Source organism: Arvicola amphibius, chromosome X, assembly GCF_903992535.2.
Source record: "Arvicola amphibius chromosome X, mArvAmp1.2, whole genome shotgun sequence".
Lineage (NCBI taxonomy): Eukaryota > Metazoa > Chordata > Mammalia > Rodentia > Cricetidae > Arvicola > Arvicola amphibius.
In genome coordinates this window covers 88,175,738-88,196,452 of record NC_052065.1, presented here as the reverse complement: position 1 = coordinate 88,196,452, position 20,715 = coordinate 88,175,738, and the positions used below count along the sequence as shown (strand labels likewise).

General features: G+C 42.4%; 1 protein-coding gene across 1 annotated transcript in view; it reads right to left on the bottom strand.

Moving 5' to 3' along the window:
- The window catches only part of Fam199x (family with sequence similarity 199, X-linked), a 33,538-nt gene extending 18,499 nt beyond the window's left edge, over positions 1–15,039 (bottom strand). The window contains exons 1-2 of the mRNA XM_038316845.2: positions 14,582–15,039; positions 4,584–4,803 (exon numbers count right to left, since the gene is read on the bottom strand). Of these exons, the coding sequence (XP_038172773.1) occupies positions 4,584–4,803; positions 14,582–14,778 (417 nt within the window). The 5' untranslated portion in view covers positions 14,779–15,039. The remainder of the gene's footprint in view (positions 1–4,583; positions 4,804–14,581) is intronic.
- Positions 15,040–20,715: the final 5,676 nt, after the last annotated feature.

Here is a 20,715-nt window from a genome sequence, read left to right as displayed (position 1 = left end):
AACACTCCTCCATTGCTGGTGGAGTGCAAACTTATACAGCTACTTTGGAAATCAGTGTTGCGATTTGTCAGAAAATTGAGAATCAATCTAGCTCAAGACCCAGCAATACCCTTCTTGGGCATATACCCAATGGATGCACACTCAGACCACAGGAAATTTGCTCAACTATGTTCATAGCAGCATTATTCATAATGGCCAGAACCTGGAAACGACACTGGCACCCCTCAACTGAAGAATGAATAAAGTGGAGTACTACTCAGTAGTAAAAAAAGTGACACCTTGAAATTTGCATGCAAATGAATGGAACTAGGAAAAAACATCCTGAGTGAGGTAACCCAGACTCAGATAGACAAACATGGTATGTCCTCACTCATTAGATTAGACATAAAGCAAAGGCAAACCAGCCTATAGTCAAAGATCCCAGAGAAACTAGGTAACAAGGAGAACCCTAAGAGAGACATACATAGATCCCCCTGGGAAGAGGAAACAGACAAGATCTCCTGAAAACATTGAGGGAAGGTGGAAGAAGATGGGGAGAGGGAAAGGGGAAAGAGGAGGAGAATATGAGGGAACAGGATGCTCAAGAAGGGAGAAGGATAGAGAGGGAGAGAGAGGAAAGAGATATTTTGATTGAGGGAGCCATTAAAGGGCTAGTGAGAAACATGGCACTAAGGAAGTTCCTAGGAATCTACAAGGATGACCCAGCTAAGACTCTAAGCAGCAGTGGAGAGGATGCCTAAAGTGGTCTTCCCCTTTAATCCATTTGATGATTACCTTAATTGTCATCATAGAACCTTCATCCAGCAACTGATGGAAGCAGATACAGAGATCTATAGCAAAGCACTCGACCAAGCTACCTGAGACCAGTCCAAGACAGGGAGGTGCAATATATGAGCAAAGGAGTCAAGACCATGATGTTGCTATCCACTGAAACAACTGATCTGAGCTAGTGAGAGCTCACTGACTCTGGACTGATAGCGGGGGAACCTGCACAGGACCAAACTAGGCCTGCTGATTGTAGTGTACAGTTGTGAGGCTTGAGCAGTCTGTGGAGCCACTGGCGTGGGACCAGGATTTATCCCTAGTGCTTGAACTGGCGTCTTGGAACACATTTTCTTTGAAGGGACACCTTGCTCAGCCTAGATATAGGGGAGAGGGCCTTGGTCCTGCCTCAGAGTGAAGTGTCAGACTTCGTTGATTCCCCATGGGAAGCCTCACCCTTTCTGAGGAGTGGATGGAAGTGGTGCGGGTTGAGGGAAAGGCTGGGGTGGTGGGAGGGGAGGGAGTAGGAATAGGGATAGCTGCATAAAATGAGAAAAGATTATATTTAAAAAATTTAATAAAAAAGTCACCTTTCATTAAAAAAACACTGTTTGGGAGCAGGGGTGCAAGTTTTGAACCCCAGCATGTGAGAGTCAGAGGCAGGTAAGTGGATCTAGTTCAAAGCCAGCTTGATCTACATAGACAGGCTGGCCAAGGCTACATAGAGAGACCCTGTATAAAAAAAAGCAAAAACCAACCAAACAACAACAACATGGGAGAACGCACACTTCCCAAACAGTGTTGTACAAGCACAAGGACAGATGTTGGCATTAAGACAGGAGAACTGTGAGTCCAGAACCAAACCCATTTGTAGCAGGATGCCAAGACTATTCGATGAGAAAAACAACAGACTTTTTAGCAAATGATGCTGGATTAAAAAAAATACCTAGAAACCAACATCCACAGCAATGAATTTATATAAACTGAGAGCAGACGAGAAATTCTTCTCTATCATACAGGGCATTTACTGAAAAACTCCACTAACATTACAACTAAGAAAAAAGGCAGGCTTTCCCCCAGTTTCACTTCTTTTCTGAGGTGTGTGTGTCGGGGGGAAACATACACACACAGAGAAAAAACAAAATACATCAAAGGCCTATACATGTAAGAACTAAATCTCTAAACTCTTAAGAAGAAACAGGTAATTTTCATCATCTTGGGTAAAGCAGTTTTTAATACAACAGCATAAGCACAATGAAGTAAAACACATGCAGAGGAGTGGGAAAAATGCATAGCTCAATAAAAATAATAAAAAGAGAAAAAGAGGGAGCTGGAGAGATGACTCAAAGGTTAAGAGCACTGGCTGTTCTTCCAGAGGACCTGAGTTCAATTCCCAGTAACCACATGGTGGTTTACAACCATCTGTAATGAGAACTGGCACTGTCTTCTGGCATGTGGCCATACATGGAGGCAGAGCATTGAACACATAATAAATAAATGTTAGGAAAATGATGTAAGTATGAAAAGATGCTCAACACTAGGCATCAGAGAAATATGAACCACAATATGACACCACTTCACACTCACCATGCTGATTGAGATAAAAAAGATAAACATCAAGTATAGACCAAGATGGAAAAATTCAAATCAGAGAGGAATAAAATCCATGCTACAATATGGATGAACCTTGAAAACAGCACAGCAGCTCTATATAATTGTGTATGTCCATTTATACAGAGAACGGGAAACTGAGGTCATCAGGAGAGCTCAGAGAGGAAAGGAACTTACAGTCCAGTCTGATAACCTAGGTTTGATCTCTGGGATACACATAGTGGAAAGAGAGAACTCCCTCAGAATTCGTCCTCCAACCTCCACATGCACATGGTGGTACACATGCATGCACGCGTACACACACAAACACACACTAAAAATAATAAAAAAAAAATTTTAGAGATAAATCTACAGAATAGATTGGTGTTTGCCAGATGACAAAGGCAGAGCAGAAGTGAAGCTCTGTGCTTAACAGGTATATAGTTCCTTTGTGTGTGTTTGTGTGTGTGTGTGTGTGAGCAATTATGGAAATACCCTGGAATTAGTGGAGATGCCTATGCAGCACTGTGAGTATATTAATGAGCATATAATTGTATGTTTTAAAATTATTTAAATGGTGAATTCTATCATTTTTAAAGGTAAAAAAATAAACTTTGATCTGACGTATATTTGCATCTCTATGTGGAACAGAAGCTGAAATAACACACAAAAAAGGGGGTGGTGAATTATTTTTTCCTCTTTAAAACCCCTTAGCTTAGCATAGCACTCTTTACAGCACATATATACACAAAGCTGAAGCCAACTAAAAAACATTACGACGGATACGATACGGCTCTGAAAATGAATGAGATATTCCAGCATCTGAAAAAAAATCATACAATTACTAAGTGAAATGTTTATATATGAACATACATACTATGTGTATATGAACATACACTTCTATCTGTAAAAACTCTTCACAGTGGTAACCAGAAGAGTTTTTGAGACTTTTAATTTATACCACCTCGTATTATTTGATAATTTCATAAAAATAGTTTTAACTCAAATAATATCTAAACCTTCTTTAAAAATACAAGTTTATATATTCAGATGACTTTTAAAAGATCAGAGATTAAAGTTTATCTGTTGAATAAAACATGCAGTATATGCAAGGGAAGAATTTTTAATATTTTTTTTTACAATCACAAAATGGATGTTCCAATAAAGCAACATACATTTTCTAATATATCACATTCATTATAATGCAGTATTTGTAGACAACTTGTCACAAAGACATTTTACATATTATATATGCCCCAAGAAAAAAATTATTGTGGCCAGAAAAACATCTGCGTGAAAAAAGAATATAAAATAATAAACTAGCATACTTTGGATAAGAGAACCAAAAATTAGATGACTGTAACAGAAACAAATTATCATATTTGATATCTAATATAATCTGATATGTGTCTTCTAAGCACAAGAATGTTATCAATTATGAAGTAGGGAGAATACATTTGCATAGTAAAGTGCTGAGTGCTTAATACACAAAAATCTACAAAAGGATGACTGTAGGATCAGAAGCCTAAAATGCATATTACCAAAATTATAGAATGCGCATTCCATCTATTTCTTAACTGTATGACACACTTTGCAAAAAATACAAAAGAAAACTGACTTCACCAAGACTCCAAGGTGGCATCAGTCATACTACTGAAAGAGAAGGCAATAGATGTTAAACTGGAAGAGCTGCCATACTGAATATTGATGGAAGAGTTCATCCCCAAAGTCACTGCTGTTACATTTCATATTGGTTATGAACAGTATTACAGAAAGAATGTCAACACAAGAAAAGAGACCATCACTAGTGTTAGCATGGGGCTAACTTAGAGCTTATGTGTGTTTCAGCTACTTGGACTAACAACTTAGGATTTTTACAAAGAACTCAATTATGAGCAATGGTACAAGTACCACTGAAAAGGAACCAGAATAGAAAGCACTCTGTGCTTTTTTAACGTGACTTCCTGCCAGCTCCCAATCATGAAGAATTCAAGTCAGACTGAACCTTTTCATAACCTGAGAATTAAGGTCCAAGAAGAGGTGAGTGGCACATGCAAAAAATAAAATTAAAATAAACAAATACTTGGAGGTAAAAATGAGAAACTTGAGAGAATTTACACCTTTACTTATAATAATGATGTTAACAAGTGGGGGGGAGACTTACCTACCACTCAAAACCCACTTTCACTTATCTAATAATAATGTTAGTAAGAAGGAAAAGAAAACCTTACTTGCCACTCAAATTCGCTGTCTGACCAATCCCAGTAAGTGCTGATAGAAGAGGAGACATCACTGCAGACACTTCCCTCAGGGAATAGGTCAAAAGAAGTGAAGTCTTGATCATCCAACAGCGAATAGCAATCATCTTGATCTCCCACGGAAACGGACGAAAACAGCTCCTCGCTACATTCTGAGCTTGCGACACTTGTTCCGCAAGAAGTTAGGTTCCACCTTCAAAAGCACAAGAGAAGTCCCATCAGGAACCCCAGAACCACACAACTTGAAGACATTAACAAAACCCACTTACGATATTTGTGACGAAGGACTTTTGCAGTCCGAGGGTAGTGTGATTATTTTTTAAAGTCTTAAACCTTTGGCTGAGTTACTGTGAGGGATTATATGAAAACCCATATAAGATAACTTAACACATGCTGAAAAAAACCCACTAAATACACTAACCACTAAATGTGCATGTGTGTATTTGGACCAGAATACAACCTGTGTCAGATTTCAGGAAGTGTCCACTTTTTTGTTTTGAGACAGGGTCTCCATGGCTGGAACTCATGATGCAGGCTAGTAAGCCCCAGGATCTGGCCGTGTCCCCATCCCCAGCACTGGGTTACAAGCGCATGCTGCTGCACCAAGTTTTGAGTTCTGAGGACAGAGATCAGCAAGTGTTTTACCAACTGAGCTACTTCCCGAGACCCTGAAACATTTTCTAATATTAATTTTACCTCACGGTTACAAGGTGGATATTATCCTCATTTAAAAATAGCACTGGGGGAGCAACTCAGTTGGTAAGGTTCCCACGGTGCTAATGTGAGGAGGATCTGCGTTTTCGCTCCAGCACCCATGTAAGAAGAACTGGCACAGCAATGTGAGCATGTAATTCCCGTGATGAGAAGGTGTAGATAAGAGGATCCTATCTTACTGGGCAGCTGCTCTGGCCAAATCAGTGAGCTCTAGGTTCAATAACAGATCCTATCTCAAAAAAATAAAGAAAATAATAAATTAGGGGCTGGAGAGATGGCTCAGTGGTTGTTCTTACAGAAAACTGGGGCTCAGTTCCCAGCAACCACATGTCAACTCAGAACCCTCTGTAAACTCCAGTTCCAAGGGTTCTGACACCCTTTTCTGGAACCATGAGTATTGCATGTATGTGGTGTACATACAGACATAAAATAAATAAAATTTTAAAATATCATTTAAAAAATATGGAGATTGAGAAAGGCATATGACACCAATCCTTGTGTATGAATGAACACATATACACATATATGAACAAGTATACACAAATACACTAATAACGATAAACAACCCAACAGAATTAACCAAATTACCGGGTCTTGCAATGAAAAACTCTAATTAGCAAGCATAAGTTCTCTCCCAGGTGCAGCAATATACTGAGCAAACTACTTATTCTTGCCTTCAAATCCCATGTGATTCCATAACACTCCCTACCTTTGTTCATTCACCCATTCAACAATTGGTAGTAACAGCTAAGTGCCAGATACTATCTTCAGTGCTGGGGGAAGCTGCAACTAATTGCTTTTAATTAGAATTGCCGTTCAGCATGAAAAAATCCTGTGGAAATATGTTTGCCTCCCCGCGTAATAATGACATTCTTCACATAAAGCCTGTCTGCCACACTTAATAACTAGTCACTGACAAGAGTCGGGCCTTTGCTTGCTTTTGTACTCTTACTTTTGTACTCTCCTCGGGCTTTCAGGTGTGTGTGTGTGTGTGTGTGTGTGTGTGTGTGTGTGTGTAGCAAGGCTCTAGAATATGGATCGTCTCAGATGCCACGGCCTTTTTTATCAGCATCAAGTGAAAAGGATTCACAGCTAAAACAAATAATTGGCAAAATAGAAAAATAGAACCTTTTCCTGTAACAGATTTTTAAACTCCATATATGTATAGCTAGTCTAATTTGCAAATATAATTCTTTTATCTTTAAGCAATGCAGATAAAACAAAGTAAGTAATATTTATCCACTTCTGGAAGTTGGTTCTATGTAAACAAGAGGTTTATAATTCCCCTTCTAGGAATCCACTCCCTTTCCCAAATAGAAATTTGAAAAATAAAAGATGCATTGCAAATATGTACAAATAATATTATTTTACTGTTTTGCTGTTGTTGTTTGGTTTTTATTTTTTCAAGACAGGGTTTCTCTGTGTAGTCTTAACTGTCCTGGAACTCACTCTGTAGACCAGCCTGACCTCAAACTCAGAGGTCCACCTGCCTCTGCCTCCCGAGTGCTCAGATTAAAGGCGTGCGCCACCACTGCCTGGAAAATAATGTTATTTTAAAAAGATAAAACAAATGCCCTAAATGCCCCTTGACCGAAGAATGGATAAGGAAAGTGTGGTACATTTACACAATGGAGTACTGCACAGCAGAAAAAATGGATGGAGCTAGAAAACATTATTTTGAGTGAGGTAACCCAGACACAGAAAGACAATTATCACATGTTCTCACTCATAAGTGATTTTTAATCATAAAGCAAAGAAAATCAGCCCACAAGTCACAATCCCAGAGAACCTAGACAACAATGAGGACCCTAAGAGAGACATACATAGATCTAATCTACATGGGTAGTAGAAAAAGACAAGATCTCCTGAGTAAATTCGGAACATGGGGACCTTGGGAGAGGGTTGAAGGGGAGGGAGAGGCAGGGAGCGGAGCAGAGAAAAATGTAGAGCTCAATAAAAATCAATAATAAAGAAAGAAAGAAATGCCCTCAAAGCATGAAGAATGACAGCTATATCTCAATACTGGTATTTTCAAACTATGAGAGTACTGGGCTGGGGAGGCAGTTCAGTGGTTAAAGCACTTGCACCACAAGCCCAAGGACCAGAATTTGAATCCTAGAACCCATGAAAATATTTAGGGTGGGGATTATTGTCCACCAGTAATTCTAGCATTCTAAAGGCTGAGAGAGGGGACCCCCAGGACAAGCTGGTAAGACAAAGTAGCCGAATAAGCAAACACTGGCTTCAACTGAGAGATTCTGCCTGAATGAACAACAAGGAGAGCAGAGAAAAACACCACCACTGGAACCTACACACACAAACACATAGCACATACTCACATACATGAACACACATAAACACGAGAAAAAATAGAATACACAACATAATTACAATAAACGGTTCACAGATTAAATTGTGAACACACACACACAGGAGAGAGAAAAAAAGCCACAAATCCAAAACTTTTGGCAGGCAAGCTTTATACCATAAATAGAACATTCCACCCTGACCTCATATGATGGGGTACAGTCAAAATAAAGGTGTACTAAAAATATTATATACAATTTTCTTCAAGCTATGCCTGCACTACTCATGTGAAACATGAATTCAGCATTTAGACTTTGGTCACATCTCTAACAGATCTCATTATGTATGTGAATACTGCAACCAAAAATATATAAAATTAGAAACATCAGATTCCAAGTATTTCACATGAGCAATCCTCAATCTGTATTTATACATTGAAAAAAAATGAAAAGAAACACAGTGTTGACGATATTCTCTCTGAGAAAAGAGTGACTTTTTAAAGCGCCTTCAACTTCCTATAAAGAGCTTTTGAAATAAAAATTTAAATAAGATTCTCTTAGACTGTTCTGATAGTTTTGAATTCTCAATGAATGTTCAGTGTGTGTTCAGCACGGATTCATTCAAAATTACAAGCCTTTACACTTTTAAATTGCTTAATTATTTTATGTGTATGGGTGTGTGTACCATGTGCGTGCTTGGTGCTCACAGAGGTCAGAAGAAGGCATTGGGTTCCTTGGAAATGGAGTTACAGATGGTTATGAGCTGCCATAAGGGTGCTGGGGATGAAATCCTGGTCCTGGGGAAGAGCAGCCGGTGCTCTTAACCACTGAGCCATCTCTCCAGTGAGCCCTTATATTTTAATGCACTAAAGCCGTTGAACGCCAAAATATGACCATAACATTAGACGCAAAGGATGAGAGTAATGCTATGGTTGTAGTTAGAATTTGAAGAGAAAAATGTAGACAAAACTCCCAATATTTATGGTGTTTGACTTTAGCAATTAAGCTTGCTGTTCTAATTTCAGGGTTATTTTTTTTAAAGAGGAAAGCTAATAGCATTTCTTCCCAAAATTATTCTAGTGTACATATGGACTAAAGACTTGGTTATTTTGATAAGTTGTGATTTAAATGCTAAAATAAAACTAGTTGCTTTTGCTCAAGCCTGCTCCCAGTACTCAGCAAGCTACAACAGGAAGGAATATTTTATGAGCTTGAGCCCAGCCCAGGCTACAGAGCAAAATTCAAGAGAACCCTAGGATACACAGTGTGTTATAGGCCAGCATGTCAAAAATAAAATTAATTAGAAAAGTTTAAAATTAAGAAAAGAACTAGACAGGTCAGATGGCGGTAGTGCATGCCTTTAATGCAAGCAGAGGCAGGCAGATCTCTGTGAGTTGGAGGCCAGGACAGCCAGGATTGTTTCACAGCCTTTCTCAAAAAACCACCCTGCCCCTGGAAAAAAAAACTGAAGAGAGAGAGGGGGGGGGAGGGGGGGAGGGAGAGAGGGAGGGAGAGAGAGAGAGAGAGAGAGAGAGAGAGAGAGAGAGAGAGAGAGAGAGAGAAGAGGTAAAAGCTAGGCCCTTTTCTTAGGGGAGGGACAGTGGTAGATATGGAGAAGGAAAGTGGGGGAAAATGGGGGGGTACCTCATGCAGTTGGGATGTGATATATGAGATAAGAATAAAAAAGAATAAAAGAGAAGAGCATGGTGCAGGCCTGTTCTAATCCCAGCATTCAGGAAGTAAAGATGGGAGGAGGAGCAGCAACATAAGTCCCAGGCCAGTTAGGACTATATAACTATATGAGACTCTGTATTTCAAAAGCAAAAACCATGAGGCTATCAAGATGGGTGAAAGTGCTTGGCACACAAGCATGAAGAACCTCCAGTTCCATGCCTACATGGGAAGATTACAGGTGTATAAAAGGCACAAGACTGGAGATGGGGATGTATCTCAGTGGTAAAGAGCAGTCCCTAAATGTCTTTACCCCCTACAGTGCTGACAAAATAGGTGGCTATAATAGCTCACAACTGATCTGGGCCTGGCCTTGCTGCTCCACGGCTGTAATCCCCGAGTGCTCAGGAGGTGTAGAAAGGAGGGTAACTTCATGGCTAGCCTGGGCAGCTCAGCAAGATTCTGTAAGATCAAAATAAACATAGGACAAGGGCTATACAATAGTAGCAGAGCATTGGCTTAGCGTGCATGAGGCTCTAGGACAATCTCTAGTTCTGTGTTGGGGCGGCTGACCAATCCCTGCGCTGTATTCAACAGCTCATTTCACACCCTGCCAGAAAGGTACACAGAGCCAGGTAAGATCCTCACCCACACGCTTTTCACAAGGGTTTATGTTGATGACATAGTCCCCTGACAGATGAAGGGAACGACTCATCTGTCTGGCAGTTTTATTCTCCTCTTTCATCTCATATTTGAGTTACAGGACTTACCAACATTGCTGGGAAGGAAACAAAAAAAATCAAAGGAAGGTAAACGAAACCTCTTTTTACAGTGGAAAAACCTCACCAAAAGGAAATGTCTTAAGCATGTGTATATATATATATTTAACCCTGACATTTTGTTTACAAATCTACTCATTTTTTGACTTACCAAAACTTATTCTACTCTTCCAAAATTCTAGACAAACCCAATTACATCATAAAATATAATCACAGGAAAAGGTAAATGCTTCTGAGGTGGAGTCGAAAAACTTAACCCAGACCTGGTTCAAATTCCTGGGCTCAAGTGATTCTCCTACCTTGGCATTTCTGTGTGCCACTGCAATTATGGCCAGTGAGTTCCTTAATAAAGGCATTTACTTGTCATGGAATTTACTTTTCCCCAAATCTAGTCTGTTGGTATGGTAACCAATGTCACAGATGAGATTCAACTTTAGAAGTTAATAGTACTAGTGCCAGGACTCCCTGGGCTAATAAGACTGTAGATACAGCCTGGTATCTGATAAATGAGCAGGCACAAAATTGTCATCATCACAAGGCCCTTATCAAGGACAGTATTTAAACAGTCTGGCAATTTTCTTATCTGGTAACAAAGAGGAAACAAAATCAAGATAAACTAAGTATCTAACCACTGACAAGTTTCTAGATGCAATAGTTTGTTTTTTAACGACTAAATCTTAAGCTGGATTTTTATGCTCAACTATTCAGACCTGGTCTGTGGACTGTGGTGTGACTTGGCAAACAATGTGAAGCAAAAAAGGGATGGCGTTCAACTCCAAAATCAAAGAACTCCCGACCGAATTAAACTGTGCCCACATATATGACTTAGCTGCTTGCTTCTCCCTGAAAAGAATCAGCTGCAAGCATATGATCTCCTCAAACACCATTTTGAAGAAGGGCAAGAAGGCAGAATACTGCTTGAGGGTGAAAAGATCTAAAAAGAAAGGCAAGCCAGGTATGAAGACTCACACTGGGGAAGTAGGATCTCCATGAGTCTAGGGCCAGCCCAGGTAGAATAGTGAAGTCCAAACCAGCCTGAGCTACAGAGCAATAAAACTTTCTGTGTGTGTGAGAGAGAGAGAGTGAGAGAGAGAGGGGGGAGGGGGAGGGGAAGGGAGGGAGGGAGGGAAACAGAAAAGAGCCAGGCAGTGGTGATGAATGCCTTTAATCCTAGCACTCAGGAGGAAGAAGTGAGCTTGAGGTCAGCCTGGTCTACAGAGTGAGTTCCAGGACAGGCATAACTACACAGAGAAACCCTGTCTCAAAGAACCTATACACACACACACACACACACACACACACACACACATATATATAATAAAGTAAAAGGAGAGGGGAAAAAGTCAAGTTTAGTGACATATGCCTATAATCTTGACACTTAGAGACAGAGACAGGAAGATAACAAATTCAATGCCACCCTTGACTACATGAAACCCTATCTCAAACCTCTAGCCAATCAAACACACATTAAGATAGCAAAAATAATAAACAAGGTAGTCTGGGGCAAAAATCCATTTTGTGTGTGTATATGTGTGTATGTATGTATGTATATATGTATATGTGTATATATACATATAAGATGCCTTTCTCCCCTACTTTCTGATGAAAAATACACATATCTGGTATTCCTGCTTATTGTTCCAAGCCTTGAGAAAAGATGGGTTGAAAAAGGATATTCAAAATGAAACAGTCAATCTGGGTTTGGTAGCTCCTGCTTCAAACCTAGTACTCAGGAAAGCAGGACAGAACTGTCTCAAGTTCTAACCCAGCCTGGGTTATGCAGCCTAGACTACATAACAAGACCCTGTCTGAAGTAAACAAAAATAACTAAATAAATAGGCAGACAGGAAGTAGGAGAAATTATGTTTCAGTTCAAAAAACAGAGCCTTAGTAGAAGCCTACCCTTTCCACCCTGGCTGCCCTATTCTGGAAAACAGTCTTGACCTTAAAAGAGTCTTGAAGGGGTGATAACAGAGAACACATTGTAAAAGAAAAACAAAAAAAAATTCCTCAAATGCTGGGAACTGAATCTGTGTCCTCTCTGGGGCATTACATGCTTTTGATCATGGAGCCATCTCTCTAGGCCCTCAACTCTCACCCAGTCCCTTACCCTTAATCACCAGATTTTGCAGTGTTTATGCTCAATCACCAGAGATGGCAAATTCTGAAATTATTTAAATGTACTGGGCATATAACTTTGTCTAGTGCTTCAAAAATTAAATACCTTAAGCACACTTAATTTTGTCAAATTTCTATGTATGTTTGTTACATCATGGGCTAAATAGACTTCTCTTAGTTTAAGAAAGCTCCATGACCCCTGATAACATTAGATTCTTTAGTTCTTTCTTTTCTTTTTTCCTGTTTTGGCTTTTTATTCTCAAGCCAGGGCTTCTCTGTGTACCAGTCTGGGCTGTCCTGGAACTCACTCTATAAACCACGCTGACCTCGAACTCAGAGATCCCCTGCTTCTGCCTCCCGAGTGCTGGGATTAAAGGAGTGTACCACCATGGCTAGCAATCCTTTAGTTCTAATCCAAGTTTTCTCACCGGCTCCAAAGGTGTAGTCTATGACTGAAAGGTCTTCGCCTGACTAGAAAATATGAACTTCACACTTGGTTTCTCTCTCTGGGCCTCAGTTTCTTCATTATGCAATGAAGACTTAGTTTATCAGAAACTCCCTGTCATCTCGTTTTAAAATGTGTTGTGCTGAAATTCTAGATGATTATTAAGCTATAACATTTTCTTTCCCCAAACTGTAAATTTACCTTTTAAAATCTCATTATATACCAGGCAGTCGTGGTGCATGCCTTTAATTCCAGCACTCAGGAAGCAGAAGCAAGCGGATCTCTGTGAATTTGAGCCCAACCTGGTCTACAAGAGCTAGTTCCAGGACAGCTAAGACTGTAACACAGAGAAACCCTGTCTCGAAAAATCAACAACAACAAAAAAACCTCATTATATATGTAAATGCACGAATTACACAGTAAAGATAGGTTGATTTAAGGATTGGGGGGAATATATGCAAAATATGGATAGATGTAACCAAACACACATAGCAAACTTGGACCAGAAACCAGAACTGGATTCCTTATTTCTAATCCACAGATGGATCATTTCCCTCTTATTTCCCTCTTCTCTTATCCACACTCTACCAGTCCTGGTGTGTGTGTGTGTGTCTGTGTGTGTCTGTGTGTGTGTATGTGTGAAGTTGAGGGGCTGGAGCCAAGGCTCCATGGTTAAGAGCATGTACGCTCTCGCAGCAGAGCCAAAGCCTTTCCCAGCGTCCACATACAGGCTGTTCACAACCACCTGTAACTCCAGTTTCATGGAGTCTGAGGTCTCTGGTATCCATAGACACCTGCACTTCCATCCACATACCCACCCCCAACACACACCCACACACCCACACACACACATACACTTGAAAATAAATCATTTTTAAAAGTTGAGGCCAAATTGAAAACCCATTTCAAACTGACCAAATCAGATATAACACTTAAATGCTTGCATGTCCAGAACACTGCCTTCCAATAAAATAATTTGGATGAACCCTCTGAAGAAATTATTTGTACAAATTAACCCATCCTACACTCGCTCTACTTCCCTCGCCAGGGATGCAAACCAGGTGGTATGTTTTACAAAGGAATCTTCCAGAGTTTACATTTTGGGACAGCCTACACAAGTAATGCAAGGTGTTCACAAAGGAAGGAGAGAAAAAACTGACTAGTTTCTAGGGTAACTAAGGGTATAGCTCACTTGGCAGAACGATTAGCATGCATGAGGCTCTGGTATCAATCCACAGTGCTGCAAAAAGAAAATTATAAACTGAATTGATTAAAATACAGTAAACTTAGTTGGAAATAACAAATGCTTGTAATCCCAGAATTTGGGACAGGCAGGGAGGGGGGGTTCCAGGAGTTCAAGGTCATCCTCACTGAGTAACCAGTTTGCTGATAGACTAAGCTACAGGAGATCCTGCTTTCAAAGCAACAAGGGGGAGGCGACGGGGAGACTAATTTTCCAATGCTCTGGTACAACGTGGATTAGAACGGGGTTAAATATCGAGAAAGGGGAGGTTCGATAAGATCCACAGATCTATTTGGGGCTCCCTGAAATCGTGTACCGGAAATAGAAGGGGTTAAACTTTGGAAGATGAATCTAAAAATCAAGAGTTGGGGTTTAAGATTCTCGGCGTACAGATGGGGGGTGGGGGTCACAAAGAGGTAAAGGAGAAGATCTGGAAGAAAGGAATCAGTAGAGTCCAAAGAGGAAAGGGGGAAGAAGAAAGAAGGCCCAGGGAAACCGGTCTTAAGAAAAATCAGAGGGCAGGGGGTGAAAACTGGGAGGAGCTGGGGAAGAGCGCTGGTCAAAGGAAGATGGGGGAGGGGGTAGCTCGCGGCTCAGACCGGCACGAGGGACCAAGAACAGCCGGCAGGAGAGCAACCCGGTGTCTTTCAGCCGCCTGCGGGAAGTCCGCCCCTGCTCTCGGAAGAGCTCCTTACCTGTTGGTATGAAACCGGTGGAGCGGATCCGTGCGATGGCAGGAGGACAGCTGGCAGCCGAAGTCGCTGATGTCCAGGCAGCCGGGTTCTTCGCTGGGGCAGGTGCCCACCCCACGAGGGGCTCCTAGGAGCGGGAAGGGTTCCTCTGGGGTTAGAAACTTCTCATAGGAAGTGGTGGCCGACGTCTCGTCGGACATGGTGGGAGATGGGCCGGCTCGCACTCCGGTGCTGGAGATGGGCTACTCCGGCGCTCGCCCCTTCCCCCACGCTAACCTGTCCGCGGTGGCCGCCGCCCCCGGGTGTGCCCACTGCAGCGGCCCAAGGATTGGGGGGCTCTGCACAAAGGTCGCTGGAGGCTGCAGGGACCCGCCGGCCACCCAGTCTGCTTCTCCGGAACCTCGGAAGCCGCCTCCGCCGCCGCTGCCGGGCCCAGCGAGTCTCTGCGGCGCCGCCGCCCGGCCGGCCGCCCCGCCCACTGCGCTCGCCGCCCGCTGCGGCTTCGGTCCGCCCCGCGGCCGCCACCAGCTCCAGTGAGTGGCCCCAGCCGCTGCCCTTGCCCCCTGCCGGAGTGGAGGAGGAACTGAATGTCGGTGGTTGAAGGCCAGGGCGACCTGGCTGGCCTCGTGGATTCGGGGATGGTTGAAGGGCCCATGACTCAGCCAGCCTCCTCCTTGCGCTTCCCACTCGCACTCAAGAACAAAATGTTGGCCAAATAACAACTTACTTCTTTGGACCAGGGACTTAGCCAAGATCACACTGAGGGATCCTGTGAAAAACTAGTCTTAGGTGCCCTTGAACACCAGTAGGCTGGACCACTGTGTCTGCTTCTATTTATACTGAGCCCCCTCAGTATGTGTGCCCGGTCAAAGCAATGAGCTAGCTAGCTGTAAGGGAAATGGGCCCTAGAGAGAAGGGAAAAAAATACCTGCCTCTCTTTTAAGTCACTTTAATCCAAAAAAAAAAAAAAAAAAATCCTAATACAGCTGCTAGGCTACTCAGAGCTGCTGGACGGTAAGGTTCTTTTGTGTTCTGCGCTTTCTTTCTGTTGTGGATTCTGGAATGTCCTGCCAGTCTCCTCTGTTAATCCCTAAATCCCCAGCTCAAGTGCTATCTTTTCAGTGAAGCCTTCCCTACCTCTCAAAGGAGACTTAATGTACTACTGCTGATAATGGCCCGCAACCCTGCTTCCGTTGATGTTATGCGCTTAACTTGTTCGACTGAAATTGTTATGCCTTTCATGGCTGGCTCCTACAAAATCAACTTACTAGGTGTCACATGGGAGTCCTTTCTCCTAGCACTTCACTTTTCTTGGGTTCTAGCCAAGTGATTCCAAACATCCATCGGAGGCATGTTTTTGTTTTAATATCCAGCTTCTTAAATGCTCCCTTAAAAATGTATATACAGGCCGGGCGGTGGTGGCGCACGCCTTTAATCCCAGCACTTGGGAGGCAGAGGCAGGCGGATCTCTGAGTTCGAGGCCAGCCTGGTCTACAAGAGCTAGTTCCAGGACAGGCTCTAGAAACTACAGGGAAACCCTGTCTCGAAAAACCAAAAAAAAAAAATGTATATACAAAAAAATAAAAATAAAAAAGCCGGGCAGTGTAGTGTCGGCACATGCCTTTAACTCCAGAACTCAGGAGGCAGAGACAGGCAGATCTGTGGGGAGTTCGAGGCCAGCCTGGTCTACTAGAGGTAGTTCCAGAACAGGCTCCAAGGCTACAGAGAAACCCTGTCTCAAAAAAAAAAAAAAACACCAAAATGTATGTACACATCTGCACATCCCTGGGGGAAAATTCTGATTAATCCTGATTACGGGATCCCTAAAAATAAGAAAATTGGTGGAAACTCAAGTTCCTTAAATAAAATGATATGGTATTTGTATATTATCCGTAGAATAAAAGGGCCAGCCAAAGAAAGCTACTCTGGCCCTGAAATCAGGGCCAGTGAAAGAAACACATCCTAGCTCTGAGACCCTAGCCAGTGAAAGAAATGCTTTAGCCCTGAACCCAGAAGCAAAGAAATACACCCTGACTCTGAAACCAGAGCCAAAGAAACACACTTTGGTCCTAGAATCCGAGCCAGTGAAAGAAATATGCCCTGGCCCCAAAACTAGAGCTAAAAAGCTAAAAAAGGCCAGTGAAAGAAACACAGTTTTGTCGCGAACCCAGAGCCAAATCTGCCCCTGACCAACTATGCAGAAAACCAACCAATCAAGGAGCAGAAAACCAGCCAATCCCTGAGCAGAAAACCTGCAACTCCCTGAGCAAAAAACATATCCCTGCGCAGAAAAAAATAATCCCTGAGAGGAAAAATAATCCCTGAGCAGAAAATCAGCCAATCCCTGAGCAGAAAAACCAATCCCTGAGCCGAAAACCAGCCAATCCCCGAGCAGAAAAACAATCCCTGAGCCGAAAACCAGCCAATCCCTGCGCAGAAAAACAATCCCTGAGCCAAAAACCAGCCAATCCCTGCGCAGAAAAACAATCCCTGAGCCGAAAACCAGCCAATCCCTGCGCAGAAAACCAATCCCTGAGCCGAAAAACCAGTCAATCCCTGTGCAGAAAAAACCAATCCCTGAGCCGAAAATCAGCCAATCCCTGAGCAGAAAACCAATCCCTGAGCCGAAAACCAGCCAATCCCTGTGCAGAAAACCAATCCCTGAGCCGAAAACCAGCCAATCCCTGAACAGAAACCCAATTCCTGAGCCTCAGATCTAGCCAATCTGAGCTCAAGGGACTGAAATCTAATTCCCACCCTGAAAATCTCCAGGGAAAAACTCCTCCTCTAGGAAACCCTATGTAAATCCTGCATCTGGCCGGGCAGTGGTGGTGCACGCCTTTAAGTCCTGCACTCGGGAGGCAGAGGCAGGCTGATCTCTGTGAGTTCGAGGACAGCCTGATCTACAACAGCTAGTTCCAGGACAGGCTCCAAAGTCACAGAGAAACCCTGTCTCGAAATACCAAAAAAAAAAAAAAAAAAAAAAAAAAAAAATCCTGCTTCTGTTAAGTTTGGTGTTGCTCTTTTTCCACCCTGACAGAGGCAGCCACTCTCCTGCATTCCTTCCTCTTGAATGAGGTTTGGGTGAGCAGAGGCAGAGCGGGGCAGGGCTTGTAACACTTTCGCTGGGGGAACCTTCTAGCAGAATGGAGTTGTTACACGCTGGGGCACCAGCCGAACTGTTACATCTATGGTTCAGGAAGTCCTCTCCTACCAGAACAGAGCTGTTACATTGGACAAACCTTTCCCCGGAGCCAGGCTGTAAGCGTCTGTGACCTGTGTTATTTCCTGGTCACCGATTGCCAGAATATGCTTCCATCCCTGGCCCCTGACTGCCAGTATACTTTTCCGTCCAAGCTGTAGCACTTATTCCTTGGCTCCCGACTGCCAGGATCCCTTTCCATCTGAGCTGCAATGCTTACATAATCTACACACATTTTCCAAAAGACTTTAAATCATCTCTAGAGTGTATAAATGATATGAAGTTATGGTAATTTGTTCAAATGATAACCAAAATCTGCAAGTCTTAAACACGTGTGCATCACTATATGGTGGGAAGTGAACCTAGGACCTTGAGCATGCCTCACAACTGTTCAACCACAGAACTATACCCTCCACCCTTTCGCTATTATAACCCTGAGTTATTAATATGACTCATGCCAGCAATCTCTGCACTCAGGAGGCTGAGGCAAGAGGATTGGCAAAAGTTTAAGCCCAGCCTGGACTGCTCTGTAGGGCCTATAAAATAAAATAGCATGGTGTAATCATTCCATATCTTCACTAGTCAAGGTGTCACAAAGACGCATCAACCTCTCATCTATGGTTATTTGAACCTCATGTTTTGAGTTTTGTCAAAATTTGCATGTCAGATTTCCTTGTACTTCTTGCCATACAACAATTTGTTGGAACATTAGATGGAACAGTGAATGTGATGGGAAATCACACATCTAAAAGTGAGAGCCAGACAAATTTTTGTAGCGACCATGATAGAAGTTATGGCTAAGAATGCTGTTCAAAGCAAGGGAATAGGGCCATTGCCCAGACTGAAGTCTGCAGAAATAGCTATAATTGCCCAAACTATCCATGGTAAGGTGTAATCTCGGGGGGGGGGGGTCAAAGCATTACCTATTATTTATTTATTCATCCATTCCTTTTTTCAAACATTTTATTTTTTGCTTTATAAATAATACCATTCAAAATATCCACCTCCTCCCATTTCCCTTCCACTCCCCCCATTCACCCTCCCCTCTCCCTCTCTAGTCCTAAGAGAGGGCAGGGTACCCTGCCCTGTGGGAAGTCCAAGGCCCTCCCCCTCCATCCAGGCCTAGGAAGATATGCATCCCAATAGATAGGGTCCCAAAAAGCCAGTACATGCAGTAGAATCAAATCCCAGTGCCATTATCATTGGCTTCTCAGTCAGTCCCCATTGTCAGCCACATTCAGAGAGTCCTTCCTTTCTTACATCTCCCTTCCTCCCTCCCTCCCTCCCTCCCTCCCTCCCTCCCTCCCTCCCTCCCTCCCTCCCTTCCTTCCTTTCTGTTTTTAACAAAAACAAATTCTCCCTCAAGAAGCAATCTCATATCCTGAAATAACTATTCTGAACCAAGGCCTTTTCAGTTTCATGACCTAGGGCAAGAAATTCTTTAGTCTTAAGTGCTATTTTGGATTTCTTAAGTTAATGTAAACAACTCCACAAACCTGGTAACTTAAGACAACGAAAATTTCAATTTCTTTTCAGGCAGTTCTGGAGGCTGAAAGTCTGAGGTCTCGGAAGGCCACACTCACTCCAGAGTTGCAAGGAGGAGAAATAGGTCCTTCTCTTTCAGCTTCTGGCGGCTGCACATACCTTCCGGTACTTGTGACTTCATCTTTACATTTCATCTTAGTCTTGACAACATTTACCTTTGTGCATATTCGCCAGATTTGCCTTATGTCTATAACCACACTGTCACAAGGCTTCAGGCATAATGATCTACTTCAGTATGTAGTCCTCAATTCAAAATCCTTAACTGAATCTACTGTTTTTGTCTTCTATAGTAATATTCACAGGCTCCACATATGAAGAAGTAGATATATCTTTTGAATGAGCTGCTGTTCAACCTACCACAGAGCATGGTTTAAATCACTGGTTCTAGCCGGGCGGTGGTGGTGCACACCTTTAATCCCAGCCCTCGGGAGGCAGTGGCAGGCAGGTCTCTGTGATCTACAGAGGAATCCTGCCTCAAAAAAAACAAAATCAATCAACCAATCACTGTTTATTCTTTGAACCATAACACGTAGAGCTTTTCTACTTATGAGTCCTCTTGTAAACTATGAGATTGTAAGGGCTACAGAGACAAGGAACGAGTCCACAATTTGGATGAAGGATTTGGGGTTTCAGGTGTTTTGTTGTTACCGTGGATTGAACCCAGTGTCTTGCACATACTAGACAAGTGTTCTATCACTGAGCTACATCCCTAGACCAGGCTGTAGTCACCGAGTCAGAGTTCTTCCTTCATTTTCATATTGGGGTTTGCAGATAAATAAATGACAACAAAACAGGTGATAAATCAGTTTATGATCATTTCCATCATAACAAGAAGAGCTAACAAAATAATTGTGATCTAATTGAAACATTTAATAAACACCTCTGTCTACTAATTGTAAGCATTTTTCATGTCCTACAGTGGCAAGGAATTACAATGAAATTGCACACATATACATATACAATTTGACAGAATATGGTATGTAGGTCTCAGCAAAACAGGAGATGTTAGGAACAAAGTGTACCTCATTTTAAAGTTAGGCCACATGTTCAAGTCTGATTTGAGAGGATTTTACACTTGTACTTTATCACACTCCTGACTCCTGTGGATGTAAAATAGCTTTTCTGCCAACACAGGGAGAGCACACAGGCCTGCTTTACACAGTCTCTGAAAAATATGGGCTAGATAGGAGTCCCCCATATGATTATCTGAGAACAGAAGCTGAGCAGGACCAGGGGCAAGTGATTTATGGAGGGCATGCTGGCAAGTGCAGGACAATGAGAAAAACAGGATAGGACATGGGGAGGGGAGGGAAAGAGATGAAGGCAACCAAACTGCTTCTGCCATTATTTGAAGAGAGGCTCTGGAATAGGTTATGCAGCACGGATTGGT